Here is a 20813-nt window from a genome sequence, read left to right on the forward strand (position 1 = left end):
AGTACAACTTACATTTTGCTCAAGCTGAAAATCCCAACCATAAGTGCTACACTACGATGTGACCAGATGCAAGCTACAAGGTAATTCAACTTCATAGCTTTTGCATAGTTCTCATCTCATAATGTCTCCTCCAAAATCACAAGCACTGCGAATTGGAGACTATCATGATATTGCAGTTATGTCTTTTAACAGGACAATAGCTCCTACTCTGGCATTAATGCAACTGCAAGAAAAAAAAAATCTAAACAATTCATTTTGTAAATCACATGCCAACATGTGTCTTTACATTGTCTGGCTCCCCAACAGGTTTCTCATTGGATCTAGGCATCAGAGAGAGACTTGAGTGAAGGACAAGTAGCGGCATGTTTAATTTTCATCAGATTTCAGTAAGAGGGTAATAATGAGGAGGAATTACACTGGCATCCGATGGAGAATGAAGGAGAAAGATGTGGAGGACAGACAGAGGTGGTGATATGTACAGATTCAACTTCAATTTTCTCTGCACTTACTCCATTTGCCTTGCTAAGAGCCTGGAAGTATATGCTGTAGCTTTTCAGCGGAGAAAGTGGAGCATTCCAGTAGCCATTGTAGGTTTTGTTGTCGCCCACTGTGAATGGCTGTGTGACGGGCAGGTTGATGGGTTTCAGCTCGGCTGCAAAGTAGTGTGGTGAGTCAAGACTGGAAGCGTTCTTGTAGCTCACTGGGACAGAGAAGCATTCAACGATGTCTGCAGCTCTCCGTGCTTTCTGCAGCTTCTCCTCCTTGACAACAAGTTGATAGACACTAGGAGGGAGAGAGGAAAGTAAGATTAGAGCCCCAAGAGTCTTAAATACCAAGCATGTTTCCAACAATAAAAGGAAAAGGCAAAGTAAGAAAAACGCTGCTAGGGCATCACAGCAAACACCGTTCTTGGCACGCCAGTAACAGTGGCCACTGAATGTTACCATGCGTGCAAGGCGCTGATCACTTGCTCTGTTGATTTAGTTAACCAAGGTACACCTTGGTGAAATTCAGAATAGATTTTAATCATGTCACACTTTGGGAAAAAGATTAACTAATAAAATACCCAGTCTATAATGAATTTTTAATGCACTGAATATTAGAAAGCAGGTACTTTCTTCTTCAGCCACCAAGTTGAAGCATGAATTGTTTGCTTGGGCCGAATGGCGATTGCGGTAGAGGAGAGCGTTAGCAGGTGGCAATGGTGTCAGATCCCTTTTGAAACAGTTTCAGGGTGCAAGAATCCGTTTAGATCCAAAAGATTCTCACATCTTCTAAGAATGTAACTTTTTTGGCCCTCCCTCACATCTCTTTTTGGGATATATCCTGGGATGTAGAGTCCTCTAACATTAATTTCTGATGGCAAGTCTCCTCCTACCTTCCATCACTAAAAGGCTGGCTTATATACTGAGCAGGTGGCTTTAGAGCTCTCCCAATTCACTTTTGTTTCAGGAACAACAACAACTCTTCATATTCTTTCCACTTCTATGAAATGTTAATCCTTTTCGATTCCTGCTAAGCTTTTGGCCTCTACTGCTATATGTAATAGCAATCTTGTTATTTCTAGCTTACTATTTCAGGCTCAAAGAGGTTGCAAGGCATTCAAATGCACTCCGCTTTTTTTTTTTCCTCGGGCAGTTAACAAAGCCCTCAAGTTCGATGCTGCTACGGCTGAGGCAGGTTTACTGTCTGCTTAACACCACTCACCCATTTGACAAAGAAAGATACCGCTGCAGTCATTTTATTTTTTGTCAGGATATTCACTTGTGCTGCCCTCACCTGCCTGTGTGAGACTGGTCCTTTGTTTAGTTAGACAGGGGAGATCGATTAAAAGATTGGAAACAGCCACCAGAGTATCATTCTCCCGGCTTTCACAGGCTCATTGTTGCAGAAAGACTGGTCTGAAAAATTTCTCGCATAGCAATAGCTCATCAATGCTTCTGTGGGAAGCAAAGTTCTGGCACCTTCAACAAGCAGGATAGAACCAAAACCTCGCTCACGCTTTTGGATCAACTGTTACTTCAGGTCTGCGGGTATCTGGCACAGTCGCTGTTAACAATGAGGCGGTCAGTGAATCACTTGGAAATCATTTGGTTCCCACTGCCAGACACAAAACCAACTAATCTTTACAAGCATGACCAATTTATGAATCGCTTAGTACTGAAGTTGTCCTTACGCAGGCTGCTACTAATGTCTGCTAGTGCAGCAGGAGCACCCACCAGACGTATGGATTGCAGCCTTTAATAATGTCTCGTCAGCATTTTGGAAAACTTTCCTCAATCCTACAGTTCATTAGAGGCCTTAATAAAATATTTTAGACCTTCTCTGGTATTTATTTTACGATTTCTAAAAGATAAACAGGCTTCCCAGCAACACTTTTAGTATTACCATTGAGGATGCAGTGGGAGCTGTAAGCAAAAGCCTGTTTAACCTAAACCCTCCCCTCAGCTTAGCAATAGAAACTTTTAGATTGCCATTTTGGACACTGTTTACTAACGGACTATCTCTGACCCTTCTATCTGGCAATAATAATCTACACTACTGGGAAAGTTTGTCATTTTGTTTGTCAGCAATGTGCAAAATTGTAGCTGACATTTTTATGGGCCTTTGCCACATGCCTGCTAACCTAAAAATATTTGGTTTCTATTTTATCCAATCCCAAATGCTTGTCTTCTCTGGTTACAGAAAATGTTTCCTTTATGTATATACACATATACATATAAATATATATTAATCTCCTTCAGCCCAGGCAGAGGCCAAAGGTTCCCTCTTCCTATCTCCCCACGGTGTCCAAAGGCTGACTCTCATTCCCTTGGCTATCCCACTTGCAAGCAAAGAGCCTATACACTTTTGTGTCTTCAGAGAAGGGGAAGCTCCCAGGGACATGAATCATGAATCCCCAGATAACTGAACTCTTTCCCTAACCATCAGAAAACTTATTTACCTCTGAAGACATTCTCAGTTTCTCCCTTGGCAGTTCTAATGTATGTTCCACCACTATAGGCACTCTTTTATATCATGAGAAAAGTGTTTTGATACATATAGAACCTAATAACAGATACTCTTTTGCCTGTATTCTTTCACATTTTCGCTTTCCTACTTAGCCATTAATGCACTTCTTCCTTTCACGGGGATAACTCACTCTTTTAATGACCTGAAATTTTACTTTTAATGTTTATTCTTTTGGAATAAATTGAGGTGTCTCTGGCAGCACAACGGTACGTTCATGAGCATTCAACTGAAATGTAACAGACGTCCCATTTGCGTTCAAGTTAAAACCCCGTTAATCTCCTGCTCGAATACTGTCTCCTTTTCTATGAAACAAGTATCTGGGCTAGCGCTGCTGTCACCGTTCCCTCTAACACACCTACTCTGGTGAAACTTAGGATGAGTGACTGACTGTGTTCTTGGCATTTTTTTCCTTTATGCCCCAGCTCACACCAACTGACACAGCTCATTCATCTCTTTGTGCTTGACCTGCTTGACTTGGTGACCGTCATCCTTCAGCCTCACTCTTTTCTCTGAGTCTCAGTTATTCGGTAGCGGTCAAGTGGCTACTCTCAAAGGAAGTGGTCAAGTGGCCAAGAGCATGGCTGACTTCAAAGGTTACTCTGGACTGAAGATTATCACTCTGAGAAATTGTTTCCTTATCAAATGATCACTCTGGGTCTTGCTTTCTGATATTTTGATCCCAGTATTTTCATCTGTCTAGACCCTCCAGAAGTGCAGGATTCACAACTCACCCTTAGCTAGCACGCAGACTGGCACAGTCTCATTTTCTTTTTTCTTCTTTTCTGCCGTATCTTTGTTTTTCAGGTTACGCTCTTTTCTGCATGTTTTGTTTTTACCTAGTAGCAGAATTTTCCTGATTGCCTTAAGAACATTTTCAGAGATCAACTTCTCTGCATTAACCAGTGAAGTGCTGTAAGGCACATCGAGTGCTTCCGCACCCGCTACCATCAGCATAAAGAGGCTCTCCTAACTGTTTGCCTTTTCACTGGAGCAAAAAGCCAATGATTCTACGTCCAAATGAAATTCCTGTGGGAATTCTGCGTAGCAAGCACGCAATTACCCGCCCTAAAGTTTGGCCAAACCATCTACGTTACTACAACAGTTCTCAAAAGAGTGACAGTAATTGAACTTTGCTCAGAAGACGATAACTTTCTGCGATACATTATGACCCCCAAGATTGCAGTCGGGCACTAACTCAAAATAAACTTGGTGAGTAGGATCTGCCCTTTTGGGAGAATCTGAGTAGGATCTGTTTCGGTGAGTAGGATCTGTTTCTTGAGTAGGATCTGTTTCGGTGCTGAGCAGGGTCAACCATTTGTAACTTGTTACAACTGACAATTTTGTAATACACAGCAGTGTGATTACAACCAAGGGAACGGAGGAATACTTTTCCAAAAAGAAGTGCTAGAGGGAAGGGAAAAAAGTGGGCAATGGAAATAAGGAGGAGATATCCAAACTCTTCTATTAGCTCTTATTCTGGCTACCAGGTAGGCAGTAACATGGATTTCCTAGGGCTCTCCCCCTCTCAAGCATCAAAGCTACTGCTTCCAGCCAGTATCAGCTAACACTGCTTTCATAGCAGGAATCAGTACATCAGTTGAAAATGCCTAGCTGGATAAAAGAAATACATTGTCAGTGTCATACATTGAAATTATATTAAAAGAGACAACAAAAGCAGAGCATTAAAACTCCCAACACTGTATAACAACTTCAGTACCAATAAACTGAAAGAGGATACAGTAAAACTAACTACTACATTTCAATTTTTAATGTTCAGCCACATTTGCAAACACTGCAATCAAATCCACACATGTGCATGCTGCAGGGCAATAGAAGCAGGGGTCTTGTGTTCCTAGGGCTAAGCTACTCCAAGTCGTACTGCTGTCCCCATAAATGTCAGGAAAGGACTGGTTTCCAAACATCCATAAGCTCTGCTCTCCAGAGAGCTCTCCAGGGATTCTCAAATCTGGGCTACTAACCAAACGCCTGACTTCCTAGAAGGCTGGGGAGCTGCCTGCCCTGTTGCGCAGCTGCACACTCCTATTAGAAACGGAGGCCAAAACTGGGCTCCTTGATAAATTTCACAGGTCTTAGATAGATAAATCCACTTTACTTTAATAGAAGCTTTTTAAAGTTTTTGACAGCTCCATTCTAAATCACTGATAAAAGCACCAGCCATAATGGTCACCACGGCACGTATGTTGTCTGCAGAGGAAGAACATGTGCTCTCATCATCATCTACAAGGTAATCTTTTAAATGATGAGGTCTCGATTCAGTGTGGAAGCACAAGTACGGATAAATCAACATTCCAAATCACAGCCCATCTCTGAGCTCTCTCTGAGCGCTCTTAGATTTCTCCTTCCCCTGCTCTTCATTTCTTTTTGTGCTGCTTGCAGCACCATTTGAGGATGGACTGAGGAAACACTTGTCCACAAATCTAGCCATGTATTTAGACCAGACTCAAGTTCTGGACATAGGATGTGCATCAATGTGGAGGGGAAAACCTGAGTCAGAGCTTTCCATAAAGCATTCAGCATCTGGTCGGTGCACTTTGGTATCCTGACATGATACTTACCAACAAGATGAAATCTTCACTATAACCCAGTAATGGTAGGGTATGAAAAGGAATATAATTTCTTTGTAACCTTACAGTGATCTCCTCACCTGACTTATTAAAGCTTAAAAGAAACAATGCTTCTGCAGCTTAGTACTCCCTCTGGACCAATTTGGGTACTAAATTTTCTTAAACGTATCCTATAAAGATTTCATATATTTTCATTTAATTTTAATATTTAACACATAAATATATTATCAGCCATATATTATTTCCAACAATATTTTCTCCTGGGGAACAAAAATAAGTGGCAATTAGTACAGCCTGCTCTTGCAGTGCATTTTCTAGCAGATTATTGTGAGCAGGTTTTGCAGTTCACCCTACAGAGAACAGGAACTTCTCATTTCTAGCTCAAATGAACACATTACTTTCAGAATAACTGTTTGACAGGCTACAGGAAATAAGATATTACCAAAGGGTAGAGGTTTCCTTATTAATAGTTATTTTAATTCAAAGAATGAAGGACAAAAAGGGCAAATGAAGTAACGATGGAAAAGACTTGCATCTTCCAATAGCTGTGTCATCTCAGACTGAAGGCATGTGGGATGTAGCAGCCAACGTGGAGCTGGACATTGAAATTCCATTGTTGTGCCTATTCTATGGAATTAACAGATTCAGCACTTCTGAAAAGGCTATCCAAAAACATGAAAATCAAACCCAAATACTGTCTGACCAATCCGCGAGAGTTAATGCTGCACAGAGGTAAACAAAAGGCATCAGGTGCATATGAACAGGGTCAAAGGTACAATAATTAGAGGGACCAACAACCAATTCAGCTTCTTTTCTCTTATTTACAATGCAAATGTTTCTGAGAAGCATGCTCTTAAGACCACGAGAGCATTGTCAGCATACTGGTCCCTACCCTCAGCAAGCATCACGCAGAAGCCCCAGATAGCGAGTGCTGATTTCCTACTGCAGAGCTCTGCCACAAACTACGGAAATCGGATATAATTTCAGTCATCAAACACCAGGCCTGCCCACTGGTAATGTTCACTGGAAATACACCCTCAGACCAGTTTCCCTGGATGTTATTGAAACATGGCAGTCCTGATACCAGGCAGCCTTTTTTTTTTAAGAGCCCATTTTTTAAGTTAACAGTTAAGTCGCAGAATCCAGGCTACAGATACTTAACACTAGCTTTTTTATCATCTGGTTTTCCATTTAACTTATGATCCCATTAAATTTGGTTGAGCCAATGCAAACATATTTGTATATATCCATGACGGTTCACCGCCTTTATTCTGACAGCATGGAGCCATCTCCCAGGATACTGGAATGGGAGAGGGTTTGATGTGTTGCCTGACACCCACGTTGAGAATTCAGATTAGCTATTGAATGTGCATATGCTTGTTTTACAGCCAAGCTGATTTCACTGATGCAAACTGAGACAGAAGAGTAGCATCAACATCTTTATTTTCTCTTTCTTAAAGGTATCTAAATAAAAGCCTGAATTCTGCCACATAGACAATAAGAAATAAAATAATGGGAAATTCGAGGAAATATAACAGGGATGGAAGCTAGAAATATCCTATAACAATCCATCAATACTCTATAGAGCTTACTCTAAAAAAGTTTGAAATTAAAGAGTAAATGAGATCCTTCTTACAGTGTGCCGCCAGCCCTCCCATGAACTTGCATAGAAGGGATTTTGTAAAAAATTCAACCAAAAACCACTGAACTCTAAAAAAGACTTACATAACATAAATTCTACTAAAATTTACAAGAACTAAATGGAAAACTGCCATAAAGCCTGATGCTGAGCTGTTCTGACCATACACTGCATCTACAGCACCGCTTTCTTTTGGCTACAATGGCGAATATTTCCTCACCAGGCTCCTCCTGCAACCCTGTAATCAAACATCCAGGCATTCAGAATCGACTCCACAGACAGTTTCCAAGTTCATAAAGTTTTGTGGGTTCAAACAGGTGGCAATATATTCCTGAGAATTGAGTTACCTGCTTCACATGTTCTAAAATGTCACCCTTAATATCTTCAATAGCACCTTTAATCAGAAGCTCTGAAACTAATCTACAAAACATAATGAACTGAGTTTCACAGCCACCTAGGATGTACATACAGGACCCAGCGCACTGTTCTGCAATTTTCTGTCTATTTAAGAACTGATTCGAAACCCATTAAAATCAATTAAAGATTGCTACTATTCCCCTTACGCTTTGGAACAGCTCCATGCAGAATACAATATGCTGAAGTTAAGGTTAGCTTTCAATAAACATTTTTGTGCAGAAAACAGGAAAAAAAGAGATTGTTCTGCGATGTCATCTTCTGCAATATGCTTGGCTATTCCAAAGATTCAAAACCTAGCCCGTTATGAATATTGGACTGCAATGTCATCAATCAGGTGGTTCGCATCTGCAAAGTATTCACAAAAATAAAGCTTATAATAGTGATACTACTCAGGAAAATAGTCTCTCGTATTGCAAAGTTATTCACACCAGATCCTTCATTTTGGAGTTATTTTTGTGTGTTCTTTTAGCCCATTCATTTAAATTAAACAACTCTTCTACTACATTCACTGAAGTTGAAGAATACCAACAAAATAACCCAAATTCAGCCAGATTTGTAAAAATGGCATAGAAAGAAGAGATGGTAATTACTGCTATTGCTATGAAAAAAAACCTGCTGAGATAGAGCCAATAATAATGTAATCCATTTAATCAAGAAGGCTGGTGAGAGAGTCTCTTCACATTTTCTTCTACTCTCATATTCAGTTCAGTCGTCTAGATTTACTACCAAGGCATGTTGTACCCTGAAATTCATGAAACAAAGGGTAGCGATCTCACACTTGGGTAATACTATTTGGAGTCAGACTTTTCACATGGGCATTCTTTTACTGCTAAAATTTCAAGCTTTGTTAAATTTCTATGGTGATTGAAATAGGCTCTAGAAAAAGTAAGAAAGTTTAAAGACTGCATGCTCCCTGTATAGAAGAGAGATATGGTCCCATATTCTCCCCAATCAGTATCAGTAACTGTGATGAGCTACCTGTGGGACAGGCGGTGATATCTATTTAAGGAATTGCGCACTGTGTCAAGCTTAGAAAAAAAGCAAAAACAAACAAAAGATTTGTATTTGTGTTTGTAGAAAAGCATCCTGCTAGCATCACTATATCAAACGCTACCTTTGGCCAGAATACTTTGAAATTTCTTTGCAGTCATACTGCAGCATCACATAAAATTCCCACAACTGACTAAAAAGTGAAAATCTATTAGAAACTAGCAGGGGGTTTTTGTTTTTGTTTTGTAGTTGTTGTTGGTTGGGGTTTTGTTTGTGGTTTTTTTTTTTTTTTTTTTGTAATAAGAAGTGATAATGTAATGTCAAATGTAATGTCACTTGGCCTCAGACCCTAGGTGGGTAGACTTTTATCTGGACAGACCTCTGAGGTACAATACATAATTACCCCTCCGTTGCAGATGTATAAACAGTGGCATGGCGAAAGTGCAATGAGGGACTTGCCCGGTATCACACAGTATCAGCTGTATGTAAACAAATCCCCACATTCTTGTCCAATATTTCTACTTCCACCCACCAGCCAATATGTTCTGTCTAATGGAGTCTGGAGTTTCCAGCCTGAACACATGCTTATCCTACGAAGTCTTTCAAAAAGGCAAAATAATTAAAAAAAAAAAAAAGCTACTTCTGGACATCCCTGGAGATGTGACCTGCAGAGATGAAGGAGGAGCAGACAGCGCTGGGAAAAAGCGGTGTTTTGGAGACCGTCTCTTTCTTAAAACTGCACCACACAAAAGACACAACAGATTGTCAAACTTCCACGAACGCCAGTAACAATGTTGTGCCAATAGGCAGGTACAACGATGGTTTAACTAAACAGCTGTGTGCATGTGTGCGCATCTAAATACCTGTGTGTGTGCACATACGTGTGTATCTATACATAAATACAGATATTAAAATCAGTGCTTCCAACCTCACAATGTTCCACTCACCATTACTCTCCTATGAGTGACTAATGACCACGTCTTTCCAAGCAGGACAGCTATTGAAAGAAATGTAAAAATGCAAACATTCCCATATAGTTCTGAGCAAGTCTAATGATCGCCGCAGTGTCTGTGCACAGCAAACAGAAATGTGGTAACATGCACAAAACCTAAGTAGTTGTCAAAAAGACAACTGTATTGACAGTCAGTATTTACTGACCAAAAAGAAGGATTTGTGTGCTTGCAAGCCCATTTTTCCCAGCTGTATAATTTGGTCTAATAAGAGATGCTATCCATACTCACAAAATTACCTCCTTTCCATCCCCAGACCCCCAGAACACTGCCACTGCATCTATTTACTTGTATTATAGATGCATCATTCTTTTAAATGCTTTAAATTCTCTCAGTTTAATCTTCTTGGAAATAAAAATTAAAAAAAAATAAAGAAAAAAAAATAACCAGAGGGCATTTCAAAACTCCGTGTTCCATTATCTCAACCATCTCCATAAGCCTGACCTGGCTTGCAACACAGATTAGACATAATAGCTGCTGTTCCCCGGTGGACCAGGCCCAGTCCCTATCTCGCCAGTTCAATGTTATTCTGTGCTGGCAGATTAAAGATAATGAGTGCAGACAGATAGGGCTTTCGCTGCAACAGGAGCTCATGTTAGTGGCTTTGGAGGTGTTTTTTCCCTCCTGAGCCACCTGCCATCTGTTCGATCTACAAAAAAAACCCAACCCTTTTTCCGTGAATGTCGCTTAGCATTAAACAGGCATTGCTGAGGGCGGGCTCATCGTCGTCCTCAGTGATCGCTGGTTTAAGACCAGAAGGAAATTTCAAGGACAAGAAGAGCCAAAGCGGATCTTGAGCAAGCTGCAGGATGAGGAGAGGCTATGAGACACCCTTACTGGGACTGTCCAATACCTTCTGCCATGTCCTTCATAAAAGCGGTGGCTTGGACAAGGGGATGGGTATATTTGCACATATTCTCAGTCAGAATTAATTGGGGTATTTCCAATGGCTTCCATGAAATTAGGTCCATTTGGATGCAGAAATAATCAAGTTTGTATTTCAAAGCTTCCTCTCCCTTTTCCACAATCACAGCTACCAGACTGTGGAGGGAAAACCCACATATAAGGATCTGATGTCTTTTTTAAGAGAGAACACTAGAAAAATATTTTTGCTGGTTTTGTGTGTGCTCGGTTTTTTAAAACTAAAAGGCTAAGAAAAACACAAGACAAATAGGGGGAACCTGTGCTGTGTGTAACCTCAGGAGAGACTTCATTACTAGACAAGGCCCATATGGCCAGATAACAGTCTACTCACAGTTATATCATCAATGTACAACAGAAAAGATGAGCTCTCCTGGGTAAGGATAATATAGATTTTCAGCACCTGAAGCTGCAGGAGTATCAGTCAGATTCTTTCAATTTTTCTGGACACTTTGTGCTTTTCAGAAAGTGCAAGGTGATCATGCTTCTGACACCAGGGAGAGGTCTTCAGCGGTACCTTCGCTACAGTATCTCCTGCCCCGGAACAAAGGAAAATGGAGGACAGAGAAAGGGGAGAAGGAAAGTCCCAAGGGCAAGGACTTCTCTCCATCAATTCGCAGCTGGTCTGTCATCACCTGTAGACACCTCTTACCTCCACCATAGCGGGAATGGGGCAGATTTAAACATCGGGAGGTTGTCTCTGATAACCCTGTACTTCACCAACTCCCTTCAAAGCGAAGCATATTTTTGATGCAAGAGCAAACATGAAATATAGGGTGTATCCTTTGGCAGAAAAAAAAAATCAACCTGCATCAACAGCAGCTCCTGCAGTTACTGAGGGATCTGTCAAGGTGGGTGCTGAGGGAAGTCAGCATTGCCTCCTCTGCTGTTTTGCTGTTTGACCTTTCCACCAAAAATGCTGCGCGCTCTGCCTCTCCTCGCCTTCCTCTTTTGCACCATGATTACTTTTAATTAAACCAGTCCTATTTCCCTTTCCTTTTGCACAGTAAGCAAATCCCTCACCATCTCCCAGCTCTGCCTTTTGCTTTGGAAAAGCGCTGTGCAAGGAGAACTGAAATTATAGAGGCAGAATAGCATCATGGCTGCAGAGGTTTATTCTTCTGAATTGTCTGGCTGCATTTATGATAATCCCTTCATTCCATCTGCAGCCCACGCACTGGTGCAGCAACCCCCTTTTCTAGTTCCAAGAAATTATGCATTCATTATGGAGGAAATTAACACCTCAAAGCAAACTATAATTAGGAATTCTTCAATTCGGTTTATGCTTTTTCAATTAGGCCCTCTATAATTTTAATCACGGGAGCATTAACATGTTTCCGGAATTTATATACCTGTAGTATAATTAAATCCTGAAATGCCTTAGTCTGCAAAGCGAAGCAGAGCTTACTCATCCTTCCTTTTATCGCGGTTTTGTGTTATTATAGACACATTGAGGGGCACCTGCTAGCGTAAACACTGCCTGCCACATGCAACAGAAAAGAGCCCACTTGCCCTCTGAACTCATCATCCCCACTCCTGGTAGAGGGACCGCTGGCTGGATAAAGCTTGTGCACTGCTTCTGAGGGGTGGACATTTGCCAGGGACTTGTGCCCAGACTCATCCCAACTCATTTTAAGTACCTTAAGGAGCTGCTTCAATTAGGTAAATCATCCTCTGTGGTCTGCAAAAAGAGCCAAGCTCCTTTCTGTGGGCTGCTCCGACCTTGCGTAGCTGTGGTCAGGCTCAGTTCCGGCTCAGGGTCTGATCCAAGGGCTCTCACAGGCAAAAGAAGTCTTGGCAGTATGCCTCAAGAAATTCAGAGTTTCCAATTTTTAAAATCTTTTATGTGGTTTGCTATTATCCTTTTATTCTGAAATAAGAAGGAAGGGGCATATTGGCTCTGGGAGCTGTGAAGCAAAGAAACATCTTGGAAAAAGAAACCTTCAAACTGGCAGCCATGGGTATTTTCTCCTGTTCCCTCGTCTTACTGGTTGACAGCTTGATGTGAGAAAATGGCCATCAATTTGTGTTTCTCAGCTTAAAGTTCAGACTTCATTAACCTTTTGATTGCTGGAATTTAATCTGACAGTTTACGTGGACAGCATAAAAGATTTATGCAAAAACATTCACTGCCCCAACTCTCAGTATCCTCAGGCCTTCGTAAAACTAGAAAGTGTTAGCAGAAGCTTCACTGTAGAGCTAATAAAATGCTGCTTGACACGAAAGAATTGGCTCTACGTGTAATTTGATTGTTAAAATATTGTCATTAAAATATATGCAAAATTTATGGCTTTCCTCTCCCGTTTCTGTCTACTGCCAAAGCTCTCTGTGGAATGGTTAGTAAGACACAGCAGGTCATCCAGGCTCAGAGAACGGCTACGTTTCTGATGGCTGATAAAAGGGCAAAGGCAGTTTTATGACCGTTTAAGGGACAGTATTCTCAGATGAACAGTATGCTGATCCAGTAAGAAAGTGCATTTTCTGTACCAGATGAGACAATTGACCCAAAATGCCCCTTATCCTCACTTTTTAGGGCCAATATCTGACTCTTCAGGAGGAACCAAAAAAACATTGAAACATCCACTCAACTAATAATGCCATGCTACATAAAAGACTAAATATTCCTTCCTGATACTTATGGTTGTCACCTTGCATCCTGATGCATCCCTTTATCTCCATTACGTTTCTCTCCTGACACAGTAGGCAAAGCACTTCTACGATCCAGAATAACTTTGAGTACCACTGCAGTCATCATGTATGATCTAAACCCACCATTCAACGACTCCAGCTGAAATGGAAGCGTGTGCTCAGGCTTGCAGTGCTCTGGTCAGCTCACCAGGGTTTGGACACACTGATGAGGTCAAGCCTGCAAATGCTCACTACGCAACTCTATACTGTTCCTTCTTTTTGGTATAATAAACTTCATGCTGATCCACACAGCTGCCGTTATTCCATGCCTTTCACCCAAACTCGCATTTTCATTCTCTCTCACATTCACACATAGTTAAAGAAAAAGCAGATCTGGTTTATCTTTAAAAGGAAAGAAACTCGCTCATTTACCTTCAAACGCTTGTCTAAATTAAAGGCAGAATGCCACGCAGGAGAAACCCAGCTTGAATGATTTCAGAACAGTATCCCTGAGGTATATTATAGGAGATGTTAATTAATACAGATAATGAGGCTTATAATATCAGAAGCCTAGATTGGTAATCTCATTCCTCATTAGATACTACAAAATTAAAAGATCTAATGTGATGACTGTTTGCCCTGTATTCAATCAACCAAGTCACGTGATGCATACATTTGAATATGAGTTTAGAAAAAGCAGGCCAGGAGTTTTGTTTTCCAGGTATTTATAAGACGCCTATCAAAGCAACTGAACTTTCAGAATTACCAAGGGCATGATAATTTGTTATGCTCCCCATAGTTTTCAACATTAGAACCTTGTTTATTGTTTCGCTGATCCTTGACTCCAGTCTTTATTTTCAAGCACAAGGTATGCTGCGTGGGAGTTTTAAGAACAAGAAATTGCCACCCTTTCTTGGCATTAATGAATTAATTGTCAACATACATGCCTGAGGCAAGCTCATGCGATGCCACTAAGAAGTTGCAAAGCAGCGAACTGAACAGCATCGCTCCCTATATAGCTGAGATCTATACACCAAAGCCACCATCTGTAAAACAAACAAACCCACCAGCAAACGTTGCATGTTTATAGCTTCTTGTCTCATTCCTGCTCCACCACAGAATCGAGGTCACTAGCCTTGCAAACCACTCCTTCATAAGGACAGAAAGAACTACTGTGTGTTAAGAACAAAATCAAAATAAGATGCTAGTGAGAGGGATACAGGAAAGGTAACTTCAGGATGAACAGATGATGCCTGACATCACAAGAAAAGAAAGAATTATCTGGAAATTAAAGTTATAGCCTATGGCTCCAGAGATTCTCAATTTCTACTTTGTTGCAGATTGAAATGGATGGCAAGTTTTATCTAGTCAAAGTCTCAATTCTCCAACATAAAATGGAAGCAGTACCACTCCCCTTTGCCACAGGAAATTTTCATTTGTTACTCTATGTAGGAATACAGAAGTACACAGATACATCATACGGGATTGTTTGCTTGGAGAATAGCTTGAGCATGAAACCAGAAAAAAACCACTGTTCTTAGGTGTTCTGTTAAATAACACTCCAACTTTTTTGTCTTATGTTAATTTGTTTAGCATCATGTAGACTAAAAATATTTCCTTTATTTCATGCTTGGGAGACCAAGAAGCAGATGATAATACCCAAGAGTAACATGGGACTTGGTCTATATAAATTAATTTCTCCTACTGGCTGGCTGTTGATATGAAAATATTTGTTTCACCTTTGCTCAGTACTTCTAAATATATTTAAAATACTTAAACTCCCATTATCCTATTTAAATTTACTTATTTCCTTTAAGATGCACGTTAATAAACTAACCCATCCTTCCTCACCATCAAAGTGATTACAAGTATCCGACCATTGCACACATATACACAATGACTCTTACCTGAATGTATTTCTCTGGGATCACTTACACATGCTACTTACACTGCATACATATATACATATTTTTTAAAATATATATTCTCCCCCACAAATATGTATATATGCATAAAGGCAAGTGCAAAGATTGAATACCTTTGTTCTAATAATACTGTTCTTTAGCACGGTACAGGGGTCAGGTGCCTAAAGACCGTCCTGTACCTGCGTGCTGGAAGACACACAGAAGAACATCACAGATTATTTACTGATACACCTCAGAGAACTGCAGGAAGACAGGGAGATTAAATCCATCTTTTTCCAACAAAAACGTTCTCCATTGTCTGAAACCCCCCAAAATAATTGCAGACTCTTCTCTAACGTCCTTCTACAGTGTCCTACAGCTCCGATAGGCAGAGCAGCATAACGACAAGGCAATCACACCTAAGGGGAGCATTTATTTAAACTCTGAAATCCTCAAAACTAATACATGTTCTGAAATTTCGACTTTCTCCATAATATTAGTATAGGTAGATAGATAGAACCAATGGCATGTTAATAAACCAGATGGACTTTCAAATATCCAAAACACAAAAACCAGCCCAGTGGACATGTCAGGTAGATAAAATCCCTCACAGTGGTATTTTCAAGCAGTGAATGGGATATAAATTCTCAAATAGAGGACTAAAGATGTCATATGTGAATAATCTATGAAGGACTGACAATAACAGATTCCCTACTGACAATAACAGATTCAAAGGCAGAATTATCCTCAAAATCACATTGGAGATTTTCAGGAAAGAGTTGAGGAGTAAAGATTGGTAACACTTGCGTTCTTCTTTCCTCTTCTGAATCTATTATGGATGAATGTCAGTCTTCAGCAAATCAATCATAGCACCATTCACAGGCTTTAGATTGATATAAGAACACCTAAAAGTTATTTTTAAAGGGCAATGTGGAGTCAAGCTCTGCAGGTTATACCATGGAAAATAAAGGCAAGAATGAAATGCCTATGCCACAAGGGAGAATATTTATGCCTGCTGATGCTTCATCTTTCTTTTGGCAATAGAACAAAATAGATAAAAGAATATCTAAGTTTATGTTATTTCTATTAGTTCACATGAAAGTGTCTTCATTGTTATCTCTAGATCGTTAACAATGCTGAGTTCATGATCATTAGTTTTATAAACAACCTCATTTAAGTTATTTATCATGTGCACTGGGGAACATCAGAAATGTCTTAATGTTGAAAGTGACTTTGGATTTGGTGTACTTGCATTTCAGAGGAATGGAAATACAATGAATCTTATTTGAAGTATTCTACAATATTACTCTAAAAATGATCTTGCAGACCATATTCCATCTGTATGCTGCTCAGCCAAAGCAGAATGAAATAACACAAGACAAAGTCACATATCTTATGTATAGATAGTAGTTTACAGTCACACTCCCACATGTACTCCAACTCACCATCCCCAGCATGTGAGAGGAAATATTAAGAATAATTACTATATAGTCCTTTTTTTTCATCTTCACAGTTTGGGAGGACTATAATAAAAACCCGGGGCACTGCAGAGCAGAAACTGGCTGCCTGGAAAACTGTCAGGTTGATGAGATGAGGGGTCGACCTATTCCTGCACAGTGAAAGGTCTGAACATCAGAGGTTTTATAAGAAGATGTGAGGAAAATCTATTTCAGACTACTTTCAAGTACCTCTTCAGAACCACCTCAGGCACGCTGGGATATGAAAGGTCAGCGTGCAAAGGGGAAGGGACCTAGGAAAGCATGGTCATGTCTACAAGGGAGGCCAGGAGAAGAGGCATCCTACCAGCACGCTGCGTCATGCGGGATCCCCTCCAGAGACCTCCGCACTGGCTCGCTGCTGTGCCTGGAGATTTCTCACAGTCATTTGTCTCGAATCTGTGTTTTCACTAATGCCTTGGGTAACTGAACAGAGGATGGCATCAGACTAAGATGGGCTGTAAGTCATTTAAGTTTGTATCAGAATTTTAAAGCATTTTGAAAATCAATTTTATCATATTTAATAGAGATGAATGGAAAATACGATACTTGTAAAGGAGAAATAAAACGCACACACACAAAAGGTAGAACAACTAACCAGACAACAACAAAGAGGATATATTGGATCTCAGCTCGACTACAAAAAAAACCACTGAGGAGGAAAAAACACCTCATTCTTGTGTGTTGAGAGTGTCACAAGCAGTTCACAGTATGTTATTCTTCTAATCTGCCGGGTGCTGTTGAGACCTCCGAGGGAGTGCTACCTGCTTTTGGATGTGGTATTTTGAGAGAATTTACACGAATTGGAGTGTGCAGAACAGACTGAAAGAAAAGGGAAGAGGCTGGGAAAATCTAAGGTTGAAATAATTTGATTTGTTGAGGCTAGACTAAGAACAGTCTCTATGGTTATACAGAGAAACGTATTCACGCATTCTGAGGCACTCATAGTTAATCAAAAGCTAAAATTTTCCCCAAGACCGCCCTCCCGCAGTCCATTCTGGTTTTCATACACACGTCTGTAAGTTAATGAAATGGGCTCATAATAGGAAGTAATCTTATCACTTAGATGTGGCATGTAAATATTGCACTCTCTGCAAATGTCTGTATAACAGACTACAATGCAATTAAAACAGACTGAAAATTTATAAAAAACTCTACCGATTTTTTTATAACAGACACATTTGCTGGAAAAGACATTATTCACTGAATGCGGTTAAAGTATAGTAAATTGACTTCAAGAAAAATCACAAGACTTTTCAATAAAAAGACAAAATAGCAACATTCTTAAGACAGCAGGTGGTAAAACGAGATACAGGAATGTTCCCCCATATAAAGAAATAAAACAAAACAGAGCTATGTGATTTTACTGCTCTTTTCCAGCAGAAAAACATCCCTAAAGGACTCAGAAAATAGGCTCCTAAATTCATTCATATGGAGTACCAGAGATTGAAAGGGAAACTTTAAAATACGTTACTCAGAAAAACTAGAAAAGGGATAGTGCTAAGTCTCAAAGAGCAGATTTTTTGCTTGAGAGTATCAATGCAGTTTGGGGGAAAGCTGTGACATAGGGTGGACCCCCAACTGATACAGGATATTTCTTTAAATCAAGTAGTATACATCTGAGAAATTTGCTCCTGAATACTTAGTGGAACATCCTAAAAAAGCACTAAGAACCTGTCCGTGGGGCATAGAAACCCAAGTTACTTTTGGAAGAAGGGACTATGGGTTTTTACAATACCACCCATAGGAAAAATTTCAAAAGTCTCTTGTGAAAACTGGAGGTAAAGGCCTGAAGAGCCTACAGGGAGGTAATGGCTGCTGGATACCTCTGCAAAGCAGTATCCAGCATTTTTATCATAAGCAATTCTAATTCCTGCTCTCAGCTGAGGAGACTGGCAGGATGAATGACCAACTGGCACTTCTGCCACCAACAGATAAGGCAGTGCCAGCTCAGAAGGGAAGTTTGTTCGTCTGTGCTGGTGCCTTTCACCACGTACAAATCCACCCAGACAGAAGAGAGCAATGCAGTACAGACCTCTCTAAGTCATGTTTCCACCGTCAGGGAGCGATCTGCAGTTGAGTGGCACTTAGGGACATGGTTTAGTGGGACTTGGCAGTGTTAGGTTTACGGTTGGACCTGATGATCTTAAAGGTCTTTTCCAACCTAAGTGATTCCATGACTCTGTGATTTCAGCATCTCATCTGTACAAACAGGACCCAGCTGAGGGACAGCCAGAAATGTTTTCTGCAAGGTCGTCGCTCTATTCCATGGGTGCTTGTGCAGCTCCCTACCCCTAAATCCTTTACTCTGCCAGTAGAAATTGAGCTTGCCTACAACTGGCAAAGCCTCGCTAAGCCAGTTCATCTTTTCTGAACTAGATCACTACTTCACCACCAGCCCAGGAGCAATAGCTGGATTATAACATAAAGATGTGAGGAGTGTGGTTAGATCCAGAATCTGAACAAATGCATCTGCAAGCATTAACGCTAGTTCAGGCATTCATATGATAGTTACAAAAAGGCCTTGTCCATCACGGAAGAGAGGGCAGGAGATGGAGCCTTCGCATGGCGATGCTCAATTCACAGCCTCACCGTACACAGCTGCACGTACTGAAACTCCAGTGCTGCAAAGGCATCTGAAGTGATGCCAAAAGGGTAATAACCCCGTGCAATGCCATCCATAATCCTTCCCGGAGGTTAACAGCGGGAGGCAAGTAGGTTGAGGCATTTATAAAAGGAGACTGTGAAAGGCAGAATCAACAGCAGAGTTGGCCTTTTAGTCAGCATTCGCTTTCAGCAGCTACATTATCAGAGGAGAATGAGAGAGGCGTGAGTGAAGCCTGGGGAGGAAGGAGAGGGGAGAACTGTGAAAAGGGAAGACAAAACACCTACCTGACAGGTGCTCCCCGGGACTGAGCGGGCTTCAGCATAACGGTGATGGTAGTGTCAGTCTCGTTCAGGGGGGAGTCTGTGTCGTATTCTGGCATCGACGGTGCTACAGCAGAACAAAGAGCAACACGTTAGTTATACACCGCTTACTGCCTTTGGTAGTGATGGCAACGTAATATTAACATTTCTTGGAGACTGTTTAACATTTCTCAAATGAAACATCAAAATACTTCCAAATGTTATGACCAAAACTGTCAAAGCTGCTTAAATATTTGTACACTCTTTTCCTATTAAAATCAAACAGGAATCGGACACCCAAATCTTCAAGCTGGCTTTGAAAATCCTGTCTTGAATTTTTAAGACTTAGTAATCCTTTGAGATGGGATCATTCCTTCAATTTTAAAGGTGAAGAAAGAAAACTGCATGGACATTACAAAAGACCACTTAGGGTGAGTGAATCAGTGGCAGAGCTAAGAATAGCACCCAGGAAACCTGGCTCTAGTTCAGTGTTCTGGTCATTGGATTAGACCTCCCACATCTTACACAGAGTTTTTAATACATAGACTTAAGCTGTGTCTCCTTGATTAGCTGGAGGGTGTGTTAGGACGGAAGATGAAAAGAGAGGAGCACAAATTAGCCAGGTTATTTCAGCACTCAAACCCATGACATTTTACCCTAGTGCTTTAGTGACGTCGAGTCAACAGGCAGCTGCATGGCTTCCAACGGCGTGCTCAGGCAGTGCTCAGCCGTGGTATCCCCATCGCTTCGCTGACGTGTTCCCCGAAGCGATACAGAAAACCACTGAATAGTCACACTAAGCCAAAGTCTAGTTTCTATTTCTGCTTTGCTATCTTCTATTAGGATCATTTCATGAAAGTAGGATAGCTTTCCTTAGGAAACATATTTTACTTATTACGTTACTTCTTCCTTCCCAATAGCAGATGCGTCTGGGACAATTTTTACTGTGGAAGAACTGAAGAGATCACGAGATCAGAGCAGCATCCAATTTATTCCAAAGATGCAAGTTTTGTTGAAATATCTTTAAAGTATAAAGCAAACGGAAGATTTCACACAAATAGTTCATCTGTAACTCACAAGGGCAAGCTGCATTGTGGGGGATCCCATATTGAATCCTCTCACAGTGATTTCTGCCGTAACCCTGTTTACAATCAGGATTTTTATCTAAATGCCTGAAAACTGTCAAGAATGGTGGTTGCTATTATCAGCTCAGCTACTGACTTCTCTGTAATAAGCTGGCAATGAGTTCACAATGAATGCCAATTCCTTAACGAGGATTTCTGTGAAAAAGGTGCTCTGCATCA

General features: G+C 40.7%; 1 protein-coding gene across 1 annotated transcript in view; it reads right to left on the minus strand.

Moving 5' to 3' along the window:
* The window catches only part of PTPRT (protein tyrosine phosphatase receptor type T), a 464744-nt gene that overhangs the window by 93109 nt on the left and 350822 nt on the right, over positions 1-20813 (minus strand). The window contains exons 11-12 of the mRNA XM_072878971.1: positions 19495-19597; positions 510-783 (exon numbers count right to left, since the gene is read on the minus strand). Of these exons, the coding sequence (XP_072735072.1) occupies positions 510-783; positions 19495-19597 (377 nt within the window). The remainder of the gene's footprint in view (positions 1-509; positions 784-19494; positions 19598-20813) is intronic.

This window comes from Ciconia boyciana, chromosome 14 (assembly GCF_034638445.1).
Source record: "Ciconia boyciana chromosome 14, ASM3463844v1, whole genome shotgun sequence".
Taxonomy (NCBI): domain Eukaryota; kingdom Metazoa; phylum Chordata; class Aves; order Ciconiiformes; family Ciconiidae; genus Ciconia; species Ciconia boyciana.